This window comes from Meleagris gallopavo, chromosome 16 (assembly GCF_000146605.3).
Source record: "Meleagris gallopavo isolate NT-WF06-2002-E0010 breed Aviagen turkey brand Nicholas breeding stock chromosome 16, Turkey_5.1, whole genome shotgun sequence".
In the NCBI taxonomy this organism is placed as follows: domain Eukaryota; kingdom Metazoa; phylum Chordata; class Aves; order Galliformes; family Phasianidae; genus Meleagris; species Meleagris gallopavo.
The window spans coordinates 9,520,072-9,540,246 of record NC_015026.2 but is presented as its reverse complement, the minus strand read 5'-3'; the positions used below and the strand labels follow the sequence as shown (position 1 = coordinate 9,540,246).

Genomic DNA, 20,175 nt, shown 5'->3' with positions numbered 1-20,175 from the left:
AATCTTTAAAAAACAAAGAAGAAAAAAAGGAAAAAAATATCCCATAGGTAAAGACAGAACAGAGTTCCAGGTACAGGTGCTTGGGAGGGGTTTTCCATTCTTGTCTTTTTGGCACCTTGTGATTCTAACAGCTGTTGACCTCCCATTTAAAAAAAAATCTGACTTTAAAAAGAGCTCTTTATTTGCTATGTTTAGAGCTGTTACAGTTGTGGTTTGTTTTCTTTGAAAGCTGCTTTAGGGGCTGCTGCCATCCCATGCCCACCCCACACCACTCCAGCTCCTCCCACCGGTTCTTCATTCACTGGTTGCCTGTCCTTGTGGCACTGTAGATGTGATGACTCCAGTTTGGGCCTGGACTGCTCCGCTGGATTCTTCTATCCGGGGTCTTTTGACTTCAGGTTCACTGGAAGAGGCTGCTGCTGTCTCTTCAGTCCCTGTCTCACATACCCGGCTGACTACAACAGGAGTGGATGAGCTGGCCTGGGCTGCAAGAAGCTGCAAAGGATTTGTAAGAGCTGGGAAGTGAAAGAAAAGAGAATCAATGTGGTAAGCAATACAAGTGTTTGTCATTCCAGGAAACAAAACCACCACAGTCAAATGCAGCACCTCGGCACATATTCATACAGTGTTCCAAACCATTCTGTAAGGCTTGTTGGCCTCGTTTCTCTCTCCCCCCCACAACAATCCCAGTTTTGTGCAAGTTCATCAAACTGGTAATAACCTCTTTCAACGGTGAACTTGCTTTTTTTTTCCCTCCCAATCCATTGTCAAACACAGCATTAACAGTGAAATATTCACCTCCAGAAAAGGAGAATCAATCCTCTGCCAGAATCACAGCACACCTCTTGGAGAGGCAGTTCCCCAGCTACCTCTAATCATACCTCCTTGCAAGCTACAACATGTGCGTTGCACCTCTGGTATTGAGGGTTCTCCTTATCCCATCTGAGCCTGCCAAAAAGACAGCCGGGGCAGAGCTTGCACAGTAAGAACAACCAGTCTGTTGGGACACTAGATTGCAACCCAAATATTGACTGTATTGAGGTCTCACTCGTCAAAGGGGCAGGAAGGTTTTACAGCTTACACCAGACAATCTAATGTGTTCCCACTACAACTGGAATCCAAAATTTGGAATTTCTGGCTCCCTATCTTGTATTTCAGTACTGACTGAAGTCTCTATCCTCCCATTAATAAAAGTGGTGAGAAAAAAAAAAGACTATTTAAATAGCAGCTCTGCATAAAAACGTCTACAATTCCTAGTTCCAGACAAAGAATGTGCTTACATACTGGCTTTGGCACACATCACCACTTGGAAAACAAAACACATGCAGGTTTTGGACTCTGCATCAATAAGAAAAGCAGCCAAAGGGGACTCAGGAGACAGCATATCCTCTGCCCTGCAGACTGATTTGCAAAGGATGGAATAACAGAACATTACGGTGTGCTCATTGCTACGTGCATCAAAAAGAAGCCTTAAGATAAATAAGCAAAGGAAACAGAACACAGGCCCTCAAAGCTGGGAGATTTCAGCCAAGGCATGGGAAGAAGGCTACACAGTATCAAGAGGATGAAAGAGAGAAATAGGATAAGGATGTGGGCAGAGACTACAATTTAGTGACTGACAAAGTACCTAAGCCTTGCAGCTGAAGAGAAGCTGACTTTGTACAGATGAGTCAAGAGATTCAGGCTCCATTTTGTTAACTAGAAAATTCACTGCCTATTACAAAAAACCTGAACCCTTAGACACAACTGGAATACTTCTAACATATTGAGAGAGCTAGAAAAATAACTTGCTGAGATCAGAATATCTTAACAATAATGCAAAATAAAAACTGACTCTACATTAGACAACACTACTGCAGGGTGGTAAGAACTGCCACCTGCTTTATTTAATATCTCTGCTGCATAAAAACCTTATTGCTATTAATTTCTCATTGCTCCAATAAGATTCTTGCAATTCCAAGTGCAAGCCACGTTTTCTGCCTTAGCAGAAAATTCTGTAAAAGATTTCTATTCTGCTTTAAAGAAGTCATCAAAACCTCACCAGTGCCCTTCATTTCCAACTCTCTGTAAGCACCAGCCTCGGCCAGCAGAGACACTTGGCATCTCATTGACAGGGGCAGCAAGAAGCCTGGATGTTACCACCCTCAGTCATCATCCTTAGCTGCATAAAACCTGAGATGCTGAGCAAGCACAAAAAGAGACTGCCAAGACACAGCTAGTATGAAATTTTAAAAATCAGGGTTGACAAACGACTACAACACATTCTGTATATGAACAGTCCTACGTTCATTCACCTGATGAAATACATCTTATTTCTCCCAATCTCTAAGACCTGAAGAAGGGAAAGTATGTTATTTTCTTAATGCTCTATGGAGCCATATTTCACAAGATCTAAAGAGCACCGCTGAAATTTTATTATTTGGCACTCTGAAAGCAAAGGCTATTTGTCAGAGGAAAATAAATGAAAAAGCAGAGGCTTAATGAAAGAATCACTAACAATTTCAACCAGGAACCCCCAAAAGTGTAAGTAGCAATACATGCACAGGCAAGGGCAAGGGAAATTGGACTTCCCTGAAACAAAAGTAGGTAGCAAAACTTATCCATCAAGGAGACCTGAGCAAACACAGGCAGACTGTATCTATCACTGACATTTATAACCACAGAAGTTGCCAAATTTATAACCTTTGGCACTGAAGATGTGGAATAACTTGCATAACTAAGAAGAGAAAGACCTCATAAGTTGACAACTAAACTTCAAAGCTTGGAGAGCAATCAAAACAAAGCCTACCGTAAGCACTGCCGGTGATGCTGTTGGTGGGGACAGCATGTTTGCCGTTCTGGGTGACCGCCCGCACGGGGAGCTGATGCTGTCCAATGGTCACTGGAGCTGCCTGCTGAAGGATTGTGACAGTCTGTCCTGGAACACCCTGTGCCATTTGACTGGCAACTGTCTGAATAACACGGCTGGCGGTGGGTATTGTGGCAAACGCGATCGTTGGCTTTTCATCCATACCTGCTTGGAGAGCAGAACAGACAACAATTATTTAGCACCCAGCTGGTCTAGGAGCAGGCTTTCTTCTCACTAATGTTGTAGCAGTAATATATACCCTGGGCTTACAAATGTTTAAATGCCTCAGCGCCACAAAGTCACTTGCCTTTGATGTGTCTTATAATGTTTATAGGGTGGAAATGGAAAGCGCTGCTTCACAGGTTTTCAGCTTAGTCACAATAGTAACATATTTGGGCTCCAAGGAGCTCAGGATTCCTAGAGGCCTAATCCTGTGAGAATTGCTTTAGGCAAGATCAGACTCTATATACACATTTTCTGTGGGTTGACTCATATTATATAGTCAGCTCTGAGAAGGTAATGACTCACTTACCTGCTCACTGCAAACAGGGATATAAGAACAGGGTATATCAGTCCCTCTGAAATGCTCTTTTTGAAGCTTATCAGAAGCCAGGGATGAATATTTGAAAACACAAAGTTATGTATAATTACTCTAAACATATTAAGAACTTTTTTTTTTTTAATAGCATAAGCCACCCAACCAAAAAATTCAGGACTGTAAATTAGACGGACCATAAGCATTAAGCAGAGACTTGCTGAAAGAATGACTGGAAGCAAGAGCAGAAAAGGCAAGGAAAGCTTGGAGATTAGGAAGGAAGAGGTTACAAGTGGAAATAAAATGGACAAATAGGGAAAGAACAAACGACAGCAAGAAGTAGTGAATGAAAGAAGGGAGCAGGTGACAGGCAGCTGCAACTGTGCTTCAGCAACACGAACAGGATATAGATAGGAATTTCCAGAGAACGTGAATGAAATTCAAACATAATAACCAGTGCTGAAACAAAAAAAGCCAATGATCCTGGTACTGCTGTAGAGGAGGCCTTTGTTGTAACTGGTATTTGAAGGTTGCTTTCATGAGGTACCGCCTATAAGTTCCAGAAGTACATGCTTTCCCCTAGGAAACTGAGCTGGCAGAATAGAAACACCGTCATTTACTGACGAGGCCATCCTGAAGTTTCAGCCCCTCTCTCATGCCATCAAGCAGCATACATTTCCATGGCATGCCCAGGGGAATAAGACACATGCATAATGTTGATACAGGGGCTAACAAATATTTAAAGCACTTCATGTTTTTTCAATCTTCATAGCCAGTTAGATTTGCTCTCCAAAGATGACAAGGGAACACAGTACTCCTGCTCAATGGTGGAAACATCAGCCTGATGAACTCCTACTCAAGTTTATCTAGACAAGCATCTTTTATTAAGGGCTAAGCACCCAGTGAGTGAAAATGATGTCTGATTCTCCCCCACACTCCAAGCCTGCTTGATTTATTAGTGAAGTAGCAAGAGAAGTGACAAGCTACCTCTGTGGTCACCAGCTAAGTCCAACACTGCTCCTGCAGCTTCATGAGCTCCTCCTGCTGTGCCCTGATTTGTGAGGATGTATCCGTTTGCAGAGTTTGCAGAGGAGGTCACAACTCGAACCATTGTAACAGTGGGAGCTTGTTGAACGACATGAATTGCATGACATGAAGGCTGTTGAGAAGTCACTATTGATGCTGGCATGTATGCAACTGGTTTTGCCACCAGAGTAGATGGCCGAGGAGGAGGAACAGCCATAATCACTGGCTGGGCACTGACTGGAGATCCTAAACAGAAAACAAAAACATGCACAAATAGAAGAGGTTAAACACGGAAAAAAGCTTCTTTACATGTACACTTTCTATATCTGCAGTATTTAATCCTTCAACAGAGGCAAGATGTGAGGGTAGGTAAAGAAAAGATTTTGAAAACGTCACCTCCAGTCTTTTATTTACTATCATATAAAAACCAAAATTGACATTTTAGCACTGTCTTGTGAACAAATACTACGATAAACCCCCAAACATGAGGCTTTACATAATGAGCTTTGCCTTCCAACCCACTTCAACAGGAGCACCAAGGCCAATTACAGCTGACAAGCAGGTACTTACCGGGGCTAGTATTATCAAGGCTCTGGCCACAGCACCGTGGAGCTCTGCATAAGCAAGATGATCTTACCATGAAGCCTTGAAAATTACTGACAGAGCTATGCACTGCCATGGCTACTCTGCTACGAGTTCCTTAGAGACACGTAGATTAAGGTTTGCCCATGTGTTTCTATACATTCCTTTACCTCCTGCCCCTTCACACAAAGGCTAATAAGAAAAATGATCTGAAGTTGCACATGCGTCACCAGTCTCTAACAAAGTCCAAGACTTATATTCTCCTACAACAGACTGGCAGGAACATTCCTGCAGCGTTCCCAGCATAGCACTCAGCACAGTGGAAAGTCACCTGCTGTGAAACAAGAGCTACTCACCAGGTGCACTTTGTGAATACCGATACTCCGGAACTGAGGCTAATTTTGACCCAAAGTCGTGATCGTGTGGAATGGGTGAGCCTTCCCTTGACAGGCACTCTGGAGTCTGTAGGCCACTAGAGTGAGGGGACAGCAGGCCAGGGTGAGTTGGGGAGGCTGGAGCACTCCTGGAACACCAGAACACAGTGTTGGCAGGTGTAGATGTATTTTGACCACAAGACAGCAGCAGAGACCAAGCTTTGTCTCCATCAGAGGATCCTTTAGGAAGAAAGATAGCTATTCTCCCACATTACTTACCCACTGTAGTCTTGCTGGGAAAAGCTGAAAGGTACACAGTAACCCCACTAATACTCTAGCACCAAATACAGTCACATTATTCGTGGCAGAAGGCAACTGGACCCTTCACAGTATGGTTATCATTTCAAGACTAACTGCTGACAGAGAAGCTGAATGTGTCCCACATTCAGACCAGTTTTGCAGTTTCAGGCCATTCTCAAAGGATGTTTGTCAGTGTTTGAGAGAATAGGAGAAAACTGCACAGTAGATGCAAGTGGCCAGACCCACATGCACTCAGCTGAGCTGCTGCTACTCCTTCCTCAACCACTTTGTTCCCACTTCTGGTCCCACATGGCCACTAAATGCATAAGGAACTCAAACACAGAGCTGCTAATCAGCTGAAAATCTCTCCTTGTTTTCCTCCATCTTAGAGAGAAGGAATGTGAGGAGGAGTGCCACACGATGCTGCTCCAGCTAGGGCTACCCTGCATTAACCCCACAGTGACAGGGCTCAGAGAAAGCTGTTGCTGCACACAGCTCCTCTCAGCAGCCCCACCATTGGCTGGAGCACTTCGACAGAACAGTCCTCACTGCTTAAAGCCACAGTCAACGTGATGTTCCCTATAAGAGAAAGCTTTAAATACCACAGAAGTTATTCCCACTGTGATCTAATCCACATATAAACACAGCTTTCCCAAAATTAAAGACTGGCATCTGGAAACATTTACTGTTTTGAATTTCTTTGAAATGCTACCAAAGCAGATACGTTATTTGATGCATTTGTAGGTTGGTTCAGTTTTTTTTTTTTTTTAAACACTTAAAGTCAGAACAATTTTCAGATTATGCCCCAGGACTACTTAATTATATTACCATTCAAAAAGCCATAAGCAGAATTCAAGTTTGCTCACTGTACTTCAGGAAAAGGTTGATTGTTTTCTTTGTAATGAATTCAGTGTGGAGATTAGAGGACAGTGATGTTACCTGGAGGAGAGAGGCCCAAAAGGTGTTCGGAAGCAGGACACTCCTCTTTGCCTTCTTTTTCTAAATGCTTGCTCTACTAGTTTAGCTTCAGAGGCAGGGTCAATCCGCCAAAAGGAGCCCTTTCCAGGTTCCTCCTGGGAGCGTGGGACTTTAATAAAGTAACGGTTCAAGGAGAGGTTGTGCCGAATGGAATTCTGCAGGAAGCACAAGAATGAGGTGATTATTTCACTGTGAGGAAGCATGTAACAAAGGCAAACTGATTTTGCCACACAGCTTGGAAAAATAAGATCTACGCTGCCCAAAACAGTGTTGAAGATAGAAACAAGTCACTTAACTCACGGAGCTCCGAAATCACAGGAGAAATGCAAGAGAAAACCTGGGGAAATTAGTGAGACACAGAGCTCCTACTAACCATACAGAAATGTGGGTTTGCTCAGTACTATACAATCACTTGAATATACCTGGAGTCAGCAAGTACAGTAGCTTTGCTACTTATGGAAAAGAATGAAAGCAGAGCTTTTGCTGAGGCAGGGGGAAAGCAATGTAAACCACATCAGAATTCTCCCAAGACAGGTTGTATTCAAGGCAAGACGAAGAAACTGTTTGAGCTTGTGCTAACTGCTTACCTGCAAATGATCACTGGGATGCCCAAACATGCCCTAAAGGACACTACATCTCATGGTAATTGTAATGTAGGCCACACAGCTATCTGAGAAGAATCCATTATTGATGTAGCACTAGTCTAGTACCATAAGCTCTCCAGACGTTGGCAGGACTAATTATCCTTGTCATTGACAAAGCCCACCTGAGCAGGTTTAACACTGCCTTTTTGGGCCAGGGAAAAGGCTCAGCAAGCCCAAGTATTCATAAGCTCTTTTCTCTTCCACTTTCTTGACAAAACAGGAGTTTTGCAGTTGCCTTAGACAAGCTCTTCACGGGAAAAGCCTTAAAGTGGTACTGGTTGGGTAGAAAAAGGCAACTTCACCCTCTACTGAAATGCAGCTGTCTTTAAGGGAGGATGCAGCAACTGCTTCAAGGAGTACAGCTCTGCTGAGCAGGTTAAGGCAGGAAGTGAATATCACAATTAATTAGAACTGTGGGGAAAAGCCAGGGAGGCTGAACATATCAATTCCAAATGTACTCAAAGTGCACCAAGCTGTGCTGTTCCTGCCAGCAGAACACAATGAAATCAGCAGCTGCAAGAGTCTTTCCAGCTGCATTGGTGTGTTATATTCAAATGACAACACCCATTTCAGAGGTGTGATGCCAAGAACAAGCCTGAAAGCAGGTGGAGCTGTGGTTTCTGAGACTTTGAAAGCAGCCCTCAAGTTGAACATTTAAGTCTGATTTAGCATGTGTTAACTACATTCAAGCTCTCCTGTGAAGCTGGTCAGATTTCCTTTCATACCACATGAGGAGCTTTGAGCCTGTGCTTTCCAAGTTCCTATTCTGAGATTCAAATCCTGGAAACTCTGATTTAGGCAATGCAGTAGAATAAACTGGGAAAAGAAAACACTTGTGATGATTTAAGGCTGTATTATGATTTAAAAACAGGACTTCAGTGTTAGGCTGGACATTTGTTTGGACAAATCACTCCAGAGAAAGACACAGGTAAGTATCTGGGCAAGGGTGTTACCGATAGTAAGGACGTGGAAAAACAAATAAAGAAACAAAAGTGAAAGACAGATGATTGGAATCCAAATCGTTTCAGAAAACAGCCCACTGGTAACACTACATCACCCTAAAAAGTATTTACAAAAGATAATCACCCACAAACAAATTAGCTAGCTTATGTTAAACAAATTCATTCTGGGAACAGTCAAAGCAGCTCTATTCTCAGTGCCCCAAAACTTTACTAAATGTATTTCAAAACAGATAAGACCTGTCAAAGTAGTTTAAAAACTTGTCATATCAAGAACTCACCTGCCAGCCTTTGTCAGCAGTCCTGTAGTATGGATAATGCTTGGTAATGTGGGCATAGATTCCACTTAGTGTTAATTGCCTGTCTGGTGCTGAAGATATAGCCTGCACGATTAGCTGAGCATAAGAGTAGGGTGGCTTGGACTCATCCTAAGAAAAAATATGAAAGCTTAGTTATTTTCTACACCAGAGTTCATCAACAACCCCAAGTAATAAAGCATGTTAGGCTACAGTTTCACAGATGCAAAAAGAGCACAAGGATGGGCAATTAAAAGCATCATCTCTTTCACTCCTGCTTCGTGCTGCCACCCCCCAACACAGCACAATTATCTGTGTACAAACAGAACTAGAGGACTAAACCAGATCAAATTATCTTGTCATCCTGTGCCTCCCCCTCCCCAAACACACACAAAAAGGACAACTTTAACCTGGCTCCATTCTCCACTGGATTTGTGATGTGCTTATATTGGCACAAGGAACAGAACAAGGATGAGTAATTGTAAGCAAAGAGTTACAGGGTGTAGGACACATTCACTGCTCTTAGTGTTCATGAAACTGAAGCCTTCAATCCCACTCAGCTACAACGAAAGCTTTGCTAGGCTCATGCAAGTTTGCTAACCAGCTCTCCTAGCAACAAGCCCAATATGAAACTTAATTCTATTCCTTCTATCTCCAGCAGGTTTAGTTTCATTCTAGGAACTTTAATTCATTTGCCAGATCTCATATTTCTACATTAGTCCATCAAGAACAGCCTTTCTTGTCTCAAGGGAGAATCAAATATACAAGTCACCATCTAGTGTTGTGCTTCTCCACCCAATCTCAAATAAGGTGGTTTTGAATCTACACCTTTAACTTTGATCTGAAGATCAGCTCACCAACATGAAAAGTTATCAATTTAACTCAGTTATTTTTCAATCTAAATTTCATTGCTGCTCTCCTTGTTTAATGCTTGTTTGACAGGCATGTGTTTGTTTTGAAATCTGACTGCACATTTCGCATAGCAAGGATCCAGTTTCTCCCCCCGCTTCCCTTTTCCCCAGTTGTGTTTTGCAAAATACCATTAATTAAAAGGAGAAATCAAGACTGAATTCTAACGCTCCTCTATATGGGTTCTTGATTTATCAAACAAGCAAGATGAAGTATTCCTGCTCAACCTTTTTAATGAATGGCTTGCATACATTTCAGACAGCTAAGCAAGCAGATTCATCATCTAGCACAAGATGCTGCTGCTTTGAAGCCATGGACTCAAAACCCTGGAGGATAACACACACAGCACCCTTATGGCAGAGGTATTCTTAGACCCATTTAACTACACTCAACACTTCCAGGTCTTAAGCTTCCCAACGAGCACGGCTGGGTAAGTAATGTTTCTCTGAACCTTTGGGCTGTCCCCGCCAGATGCATCTGCCTGCTGTTCTGATGCTGCTTTTGCTGCATACTCTGCTGCCAGCTGCAGATCCGAGGTAATGTTGTGAACAAAACGATATCCTGAGGATCCAGCACCGCGTGGACTGGCCGGGCAAGAGTTGGGTACACTGAAAAGGCAAAGAGAAAGTAAATTTGTTACTTTATTTATTAATAAGATGCACAGTTTTTAATTCCCAGATACCAAAAGGATCTCAAGCCACAGAGAAGCATCACTCACTGGACTCATTTTTGCCCTTGGGGCTTATCCAAGGCACAGAAAGATGGAAAATAAATACAAATCACATGTAATTGAAGATGAAACTGAAATTCCTCCAAGTTCTGATACACAAATACACACCTGCACTTTCTACAGTCACAAGAAAACAGTCTCAAAGCACTGAATGGTTTCTCTGTACGTGGGACTTAGAAAAACACATGCTCTGTAATGGGAAGGAGTAACAACAGAAATAACTGGCTGGTGTAACCTATGAGAACACCATCACTCTCCTTCTGATGTAGGCAATGTTTACTCCGTTTTCCTAACGGATAGGGGCTATGCACATCTTTTGTATTGTAGCTAAAATACTCAGCACAGACATCTGCCACGAGGGCCCTTGTGGAACACAAACCATCTTTAGAAGATCAGACATAATGCCACGATTAGTGCTCCATGGCAGGAGGCAGCTATTTCCCTGATTCACAAGCAGACAAGTGTAGCTATCAACAGAGAGCTGCAATCGCTTCTGTACAGAGTGAAGGCAACTCATCTCATCAGCTTTGGCAAGCATGGGGAAAGGACATTTAGAATCTGAGGATTACCACGAGATGGCATTACAGGAACACCTACAGAGATGGAAAACCATGCTGAAGCTGATAAAAAGCTACAAACAAGTAAAAGATCACTGTAATTTACAGCGCCGCTCAGATACACAGAAGTGAGTGCTCCAAGATGAGAACTAATCAGAAAGACATGTCTGAGGATCACACATCTGTGATTGGTAGCACACAGAGACCAGGAGGAAAGGGATGAGGTGGAAACCTGAAGGTCTGAAGTTTCCCTTTTCCATCTCTCCATTGTTCTGTGTTGTCCTGAATGGATGGAAAGGCAGAGGGGTGGCTAAATTCCAGGTTTACACGTATCTGCTGCATAAGAGCAGCGAAACAATGAACAAAACAACACACAGGAGATGGACACAGCAAAACAAGCAGTTCAAATTGTACGAAAAGATGCAAAACGAAGCCCATTGCTGGGAATCAGAGGGTGGTAGAACCGACATCAATAATCCTCTTTCCAGGAAATGCCCAACAGCAGTGTGAGCCCTGACAGAAATAAAAGCAGTAACTGATACCCACCCAGCACCGTGCTCAGTGCTGTAAGGAAAACAGAACACAGTCCATTCCTCAATAAGGTGATGCTGTCTTAGGAGCATTCCCATGCACGTGTGTGGATGGATAGGACGTGGTGAGACACCCCTTGTTTGCTCAATGGGCAACACCTCCAGTGCAAAAGCAAGCTGACAGGAAAGAATGAGTGTTCCCTAACACAGCCCACTCTGTAAGCTGAGAAGTGCTGCTTCTTGTTGCAATATCTTCACAAACGGTTGCAATGCTGAGCTCAGCACGACCGAGACTGCTTTCTTTTAAAAGTGGATCACAGGATTGGAGGGGGAAGCAGGGAGAAAGGGAAAAGAAAACAAAACATCCCAACTACAACGAATCCCTGTAACAGGGAACACAGATTCACTCCTCTCCAGCCAGGACTCAGCCATACAAACCACTGCACAGGGCTCAGTAATGCCTCCAGCGCCCACTGACAACCTTTATTGATGGGCTCAAACATAAATCTGTCTTTGCAAGAGATAAAGGCACTTTTTACCTAGTTCTGAAAGAAGCAGAGAGCTGTTGGTGCAGGAAAATGAATCCAAGTTTGCTCTTACTTGCTCTGAGCCCACTCTGTAAGTGGATAATGCTTCAGCACAGAAGTACTCCTGATGCCTCAGTCTACACGCACAGAGCTGGTTTGAATTTAATTATTCTGCTGTCACTTCTCAAAAGCTTCTCCATGCACACGCTGCTTCTATTGTGCAGATAATTACAAATGAAAGTAATTTTCATACATGAAGCAATGACAAATCAAAAACACAGCAATTCTTTTTATCTTGGTGTTTGGCACACGAGCAATTATTGTAACACACAGACTAAGATGGGAATAGGATGAAACAGTTTGCTGGTTTGTTCTTCATTTGCAGAATTACATTAACAGCAAGCCACAAACAGCAGCTAAAGCTTAGGTCAAGGATATGGAAGAGAGTTCTCCAGAAAATCCACGCACCTCAGGGCTGTATGCCTGCCCTCCTCATCAGCTCTCTTTTGCTTTTAAACTACTGAAGCTTCAAAAACTGTCCCATGCAGTTCAGATGCAGGAATTGATTCAATTCTTCAAGCTCAGTAAAGAAAATAGCCCCATTTTTACTGTTCAGATTTGGGCTGCTGAAGCTGACGATGAACTTTAAGCACAACTTGTTGCTTTAAATAAATACGTGGATGAAAAACCTCTCCCCTTGCAGGGCCATCATTCTAATGAGTGCTGACAAAGCCCCTCCAACCAAAGTGCTGTTAACTTTCTGAGCCTGATAAGTCCCTGGTGAAGCAGCCATGGCAGCATCTGAAGATCTGGGAGAAGCACTGTTCTTTCACCACAACAGAATGCTTCCATCCAGGTAGAGCTGCCTCCTTTCAGCCTGGGTCTGTTATCAATTCAAGAGATGTGGGTAGAGAACAAACAACATGAACCTTAAGCCCCTCCACTCAAGGCAGGGTGAAACACCGCTGAGTGTTCAAGCTCTCAGTCAATCATCAGTGAGCTCTTAAGGGGAAAAAAAAAAAAAAAAGAGTTGACAACTGAAATGACAACAAAGTGACAAAATCTGCTCCCCCCATACAAACACAGGACAGAAGGAGTGGAGAAACAGTTTTACTAAAAATACCCCTTCTGAGGATTAAGTTCAAATTAAACTTCAGTGCAGGTAAAAGAAAACAAGCAAACACAATGCAGTGACATCATTTTCCTGGAGTTTCTGGAATTCTGCTCACCACCCAGATTAGGAGCTGCCCAGGGACAATTGCCTGCACTCACACCCCCTTATAATAAATATGAAGCAAAGAAGAAAAGCTTTTCCCTGTAAATATCTGCCTGTGCTATAAAATCAAGTGTGGGGAAAGTGGTTATGATTTGCTGGATATTAATATTACATAAATACTTGAAGAGATGGAATCCATTTTAGTACTATAGACTTCTATTGGGTAAAGCTACAGCTGGGTATGCACCCCAGCTTACTGCTGGGACCCAGGCACACTGTCCATGCAAACACTCTTTAGCTTGCAAACAATATAAATTAGTTTGCATTAAGCTTGTATGTTACGGAAGAGGGCGTTTTGGAGAGGAAGCACGTGTCTCTCAATGGCATAAAGCACAACACAAAGCACACCAGCTGCATTTGCTCAGTATGATCCCTGTAACACCATGGTTAATGCCCCTCCACTCAGATTCTTCAAGGATTCAGGGTCTTGAAACTGTTACTGCAGGCAGTCAGTGGGCCTGAGCTCCCCAAACACTGTACTGAGACCCAGCTTTAGACCAGACTACAGCCACATGCTGAATCACAGTGGTCCTCTGCAGCACGTTTTCCATTTAAAACTTAACCTTTGGCTTGTAAGGTCAGAAAGATAAGGGTTGAACACAGTCTCTGTGATAAATTCACCCGTGCAACAGGCAAGAGTGTCTTTTAAACTCAGAGCTTACAGCTGGCTATAGAGAACGTGGCATCTTATAGCATCATGATTCACTTCTGACTCCTGCCAACAAGAATCTAGCCTCTAAAGTTCACAGCACTCTTTAGCAATGAAAAAGCCTTTAGATACCAGCTACTGGAGAAGTACAACTCACTGCATTGCTGCTGGAATGCTCCAGATTGGTGTGCTTCAACTAAAGAATAAAGAAGTGCAAAACTAGGGTGTACCGTTGTGGACATGGTGTGACACACAGTATGCTGCTCTCTCATCTCCTTACAAACAAACCCACAACACAACAGGATCAGGAAAGGTACTGACTGGAGTAAGCAGGATGATTAAGGATAGGGAACTGATTCTGAACACAAGTTAGCATCATTGCATGCTTTCCTACATTACCCCAAAGAGGCAGAATCCTGGGCTAGGTGGCCTGTGATCTGAACGCATGCAGTGACTTATGTAGAGATCTCCAGCTTGTCTCAGTCTAACAATATTTTTACAGATGTGGGTGGGCAATAAATGGTTAAATGATTTATTTATAGTTATACTACAAGTCCACAAGCAAGCTGGGAACAGAAACACTCCCAAATTCCAGTGCCAATTTCCCCAGAAGGAGAGGCAGTAAGAGAATGCAGGAAAACTGCCCTGTTACTTCATTCCATTCTTCTGCAAGAAAGGTGTCTGTAGGGCTCAAGGTGCAGGAACTCAATTTAAGCCAGGTGTGTGCATAAAGCACACCCTCCCTGTGACAAAGAGGAAGTGTTACCTGCGAGTGCACGTGAAGCTGTTTACCTGAGTAGGAGGTGCCTTGCTAAAGAATAGGGAAAACCTCTTGTGGTTTAGGATATGGCACATGGCAGCCTTTGCAAAATGCCCAAATAAACTCTTCTGAAGCACGTACAGATGTAGTAGCAATGCTAAGAGTAACCTCCAATATAGATTCCCATCTGAACAAATGTTTTTCTCTTCTTAAGTCCCCATTCCACTACAAAGGAAGAATCCCTGTTTCTTAACAAGATCTTTTCCAGTCTCCTCCCCAAATGCAAAGGGAAGGCATTTTCCTGCACACACAGACTACAGTTAGAGAAATGCCACAGATCTCAGCCTATTCCTATATTCCGTTTCAAGCACACGGGATACCAAAAGACACAGGGATTTTTTCCTCTCCACGTGCACCAGGCAGGAATCAGGTCAAAGTACAGCACTGCAGCTTGCGAAACGAGCATTTCCACCAGACACCAATCAGAACCCATGGGTGCAAATCCTCTGCCACTCTCCTTCCCCAGCCCAGCCCCAAAAATGTAACTCAAAGAACAGCAAGTCCTTGCACGTTGCCTGTTTCAAACAGGTTTGAGAAACAATCCCCGGTGGTGAGGCTGCCAAACCAAGTTGGATTTTGATGTGAAAGGAGAAATCTGAGAGCTACTCTGCCTCATGCTGGAAATAAAAAATGACCCAAAGCCGTTGAACAAGCCACAGCGAGAAAGTTAACTATCCACAGAAGTTCAAATTGTTTGTACTTGTCTCTGGTCCAGCGGTCCCCCCATTAGCAAGGAAGTGAGCTCACTCCATCTGTGGATTCAGTGCACGTTTCACAGCAGCGCCGAGCAGGGGAAGGGAAAAGGAAGTGCTTGTGTAGCTGTGACATACGCACCCTTTCCTCCAGCACATGGCTTGGCACTGCTCCACCAGCACATGGTCCATTATCTGAAATAAACATGCGTAGGAGCTCCCAAGCCTGCTATAGATTGTCGTGTTGCTTCTGTGATGTACATGCAGTGTGCTAGATGGCCTGTGGCTGGGAGACGAGGGCGATTAAAAATAATCACCGTTCTGTCCGATGGTGGGAGGGACCAGAGCCTGAATCCAGGAAGCAATGGATAACCGAGACAATGCAAAGAGCCTGCAAAAAGCCTGCCTTGGAGCTCTTCACTTAGTGGCTCACAATGCTGCAGACAGGAGAAAAGGCCAATATTTATGCATCCTGTTCCACAGCGTGCACATAACCACTGAAATCAGGGTTCATCCGGCTCATCTCATGCCTTTAGAGAACCACGCAAGTTCCTATCAAAACCCAAGTGTTCTGAAATGCTGTTGTCATGTAACACAGCACACAGGACTACACGTGAGCGTTCCCTCCTACCACCTTACACTCCCATGCTGCTTTACAGAATAAAAGCTCAATCCATAATTTATCTACTGCACACTCTTGGAAAGTAGTTATGACACCACACGGGCATAAAAAGCAAGCAATGAATTTAAATGACCTGTTAAAGACCACAACACACATTGGTGGCTTAGCTGACAGAACTGCAGCTCCTCTGAATAACCCACAAGCAGAGCATGCAGCTGAACTGACTGCCTAGTGAAAAGGGGGAAAAAAAAGCAGTAAGGTTGAAAAATGTGCAACTTCTAGAACTGTAACAATTCAGCTGACACCTTCTGTTTTGCTAATCAGATCTACAACAGAAGTACAGAAGGATGCCACTGCTCGATCTATTCGTCTCATTCCTTTCACTGCAGACCAGGTATTGATCACCCTAGCAGCGCCTGACCATGGGTGGCACATTAAGTATCAACAGTTCTCTAAAACAGAAGGCTGGAGTCAGTCCACACACAGATGTACCAGGCACTTCTCAAGCTGTAGTTGGGGGAAGAGCTCTGTGAGAAATGTCAAAGGACTTTTTATGATTTCTTTTTTTTACTGATGAAGACTGTATATGTAAGTGAGATAGCCATGCCCTTCCAGTGAAGTACAAGACAAAGTGTTCAACCCCACAGCCACCCCGGTACAGAGATAAGCCAGCAAAAGGAGCAGCTGTGAAATGTGAATAATGATGCTGACCTCTGCAGTGCAGCAGCTTGAATTTCCTTATTGTAGCACTACTTTCTTTTTAAATAGTTGGACATTGCTACAATTTATTTATTATAAGGAAGCACATACAGAGGTATGATTTTGTTTTTAGACAAATCAACAACCCTGAAAGACAGAGCTACAGAGAGGTACTACTTGGAAAACAGTTGCATTATTACTACAGGGCCATTAACAACAGCTGGAAGATTAAAAAAAATAGTAAATCCAAAAACTCCAACTCAGCATCACTTTGAGACCAGGAACAGCAAAACCGGATGAAGATCAGGGTTTGCTTCACAGGTGAAGAGCTTCAAGTCATCAGTAAGAGTGTCACCCAAAGAGGGTTTTCCAGATGCAAGCACAGAATCTTCAAGCTGTGCACTGAAAGATAGCCCCTTAATTCTGAAATTCATTACAAGCATTAGATATATTTTGCAGCATGCAGAGGTGAATTTAGCCAAGCTACAGAAGGCTTTCAGACAGTTTTTCAGGGCCTTGAATCTACTGAGAATTGTGCCTGAATCCAGGTGCTCTGCTCTTTCTTATGATGCCTGAAGTGGACAAACTGCTTCTACTTGGTTCTCACAGCCACAGCAGCCTTTCTCTTTCGGAATATGTAAATTGGTGTTGTTTCTCCCCCCCACCCCCCCAACAGATTTTTCAACTCAGAGCAGGAAGAAATAAGCCATGCCTGTGTGTCAGCCTCACCGAGAGTGCTGCCAGCCAATATTTTCCCTTAAAGCTGTACAGCAGCACTGAAAACATCTGCAAGCAGCCCCTCCTGGAGATAAACTGCCTTGCTAAGGAAGCAGTGGAAACATGTCTCCCCAGGAGTAAGCAGGAATCTTGCTTTGCAAAGCTGCTGAAGGTGGCAGGTTGGGTTTTGTTTAACTAAAGCTCACTCCCTCTCTAGGCGGTGTGCTTTGCAGAAGGAAAATAAATAGGCTGGAAAAAAACAGAGCGGCTCGTGGGGGGGGGGAACCTGCAGGGAAGCAAAGCTGCAATGTAAACAGGGAACAGAACGGCGGTCAGGAGGGCAGGGCTGGTGCTGGGAGCACAGTGCCTGGTGCAGGAGTGCAGTACGGCCCTGGCCACACAGGGTGGAGGCAGGAAGAGGGGCTGGGAGCTGCTTTCCAAAAAGGAAATTTCACCCAGCCAACGATTTCCAAACTGCAATAATTTTCCACGGGCCAATCAGGGAGGAGCAAGGCAAACGCACCGAAATTAGGAAAGTAAATACTAGAAGGGGGAAAGGGAGGAGGAGGAGGAAAGCAGAGCCGGTGGAAACGCCTCCAGACACTGTCAGGGAATGGGGTCCTGGGCTGAGCCCCTCTGGCCCTGGGGAAGGGGCAGAGGGCACTGTGTGAGGGCTGTGTTCTGATACAAAGACACCAAGAGAGCAGTTCGCTGCCCCGGGAGATCGATGGCAGAGCTCACACTGATGTGCTGCACCAACAGTGCTCCCTTTCTGAGAACCAAGCACCCAAATCCTGTCCCAGAGTGTGGCTGCAGGGCAAGAAAGCTTCAAGACCCCGCGGAGGGAGAGGGAAAGGCTGCAGGGGCTCAATGAGGATGTTTACAAACGTGTCAGTCCCTCCTCTGTAAGAGGAACTCAGAAATGAAAAGGAATTTGGCAAGCGAAACCTCAGATGTCTTTTGAGGTTTTCTGAAGCCTCTGCTGGGTTTGCTTCTGCTCAAGACAAACGGATGCAATCATTAATCATCCTCAGTAAACACTCCGTTAGGGGCCGAGCACAATTCAACACCACTATTTCCACTTTCTCCTTATGCAAAAGAAACATTCTCCAGGAGTCAAATATCAGTCGCAGGCATATGCCAGAGTCAAAGATACAGCCCCTGCGAGTAACAGAAACCACACCGCGCTGCGCACGATGACTGAATGGAAACTAACTCCCATATGTTGGCAGAGAAACCATCCCCCTCCCCTCCCAGCAACAAGCTTCATCTAAAAAGAGAAGGTTAAATATAAACCCAAAGCAATGCCTGAACAGAGGGCTGAAACCGCAGCCACCTCCAGCTCCCTCTTTCTAGAGTATCTGCACTGCACATCTGTGCAGCTCTGCAAGCAGGGAAAAACCCAAACAAGCAATGCCTCCAGACCCATGCAAAACCTGCCTGGCTCTATTGTGACACTGAAGTCATTCTCAGCAGTGTAAATTTGAATACTACTTGCTGAATGAATGCTAGCTGACAGGAGATGTTTGTGTACTGCAGCTTGTTACAAAGCTATGGACAAGAAAACAAAGCGAAGGCTGTCTGTCTCTATTCCCAGGTGCACTCTGATATTCCGAGGCTGCAGTTTTAAAACTGTAACACATCATCCTGCATCACCAGCACACCTTACTATAGCTAGCAAGTAAGTTTCACTACACTTCAAGTGTTAAATGAGATCACTGCAACAACATAACATCAACTCTCCGCAGAGAAAGAAGTAGGGAATTCAAGTCAGTAACGTGACATTCAGGTTATTTCTCTCACACATTCTTGAATCAGATGATTTACCAAACAGGATATTTGCACAGATGAACACTGAAATTGCTACAGCCCCTCAGCACGCGGTCAGCATCCTTCCCATTTCCTTCTGTTGCCAGGAAAGCACATGCCAGTGGCCACCCTTGTCCCCAGCTCCAGATAACACCGGCACCACCCAGCAACAACGGAATATTATGGAGATAAAAATAAAACCCGCCGTCCTAACAGAGACCATTTGCTTGCTTTCTTTTCTCCATATATATCAGTAGTTCTGGAGAGATCGTTCTAATTCCATAGCCAAAGATAGACTAACAGATCTATACTGTGAAACCAATGCTCGAGGGCAGCCCCCCACCCTTAGAGCTCTCAGACAAAACCACACATCCAGGCTATGAAGATTTTAACTGTCCTTCATAAAGCTGAACTTCAGATATTTAACAAGTTGTTTTTAATGGGGCATACCACACATCAAGAATATCAGATAAGCAGCACAGAGCTGATAAAGACTGGTACAAGGAGAGAGACGGAGCTTCCAGAAAGCACAAAGGACAATGAGAAGAACCACAGCATCACTGGGGATAGTTATCATCTCACCTGATTGTGCCAGTGGGGGATGGGAGGGGGCTGACCACACTGCGGAGATCCGGCTCCGGGATGTGGATCTTCAGAGGAGAAATTTGAGGGTAAAGAGGCCGAAGGGGAGGCGACGAAGCTTCCTCTTTTACTTCTTCTTTGTGGTATAAAGATGTGAACTGGATCTTTATAACCGTGCTAGGGAATCGGAAAGTACATCTGTGCAGGAGAAAAAAAAGAAAAAAGGAAAGCCACTGTCACACAAGATGTTGAACATTCTACGTGTTTTTATACACAATTACTGAATAATTACTACATTCACAGCACAAAAATCCACCACCCTCTCTCCAGCATCTCTCAGCTCCGAGCCCCAAGCAGGAATTGCTCGTCCTTCACAAATCACTGCATAGGTATCACTGGGATTTCAGATGCGGGCTGGAGGTTTGGGCAGACTGAATGATTTCCCCAAGGTCGTGTATCCTATCAATGACTAAGCACGATGTAGAAATAAAATGACAAACTCCCGGGCTCCTGC

The 20,175-nt window shown here is 44.1% G+C and overlaps 1 protein-coding gene across 1 annotated transcript; it reads right to left on the bottom strand.

Moving 5' to 3' along the window:
• On the bottom strand, positions 1-19,897 carry FOXK1 (forkhead box K1; the record flags this gene model as incomplete). Its single annotated transcript, XM_019620627.1, has 8 exons — positions 1-515; positions 2,789-3,013; positions 4,371-4,655; positions 5,348-5,514; positions 6,605-6,798; positions 8,528-8,674; positions 9,903-10,059; positions 19,662-19,897. Coding segments are annotated over 8 exons (1,632 nt in total), but the record flags the coding sequence as incomplete, so codon positions are not given.
• Positions 19,898-20,175: the final 278 nt, after the last annotated feature.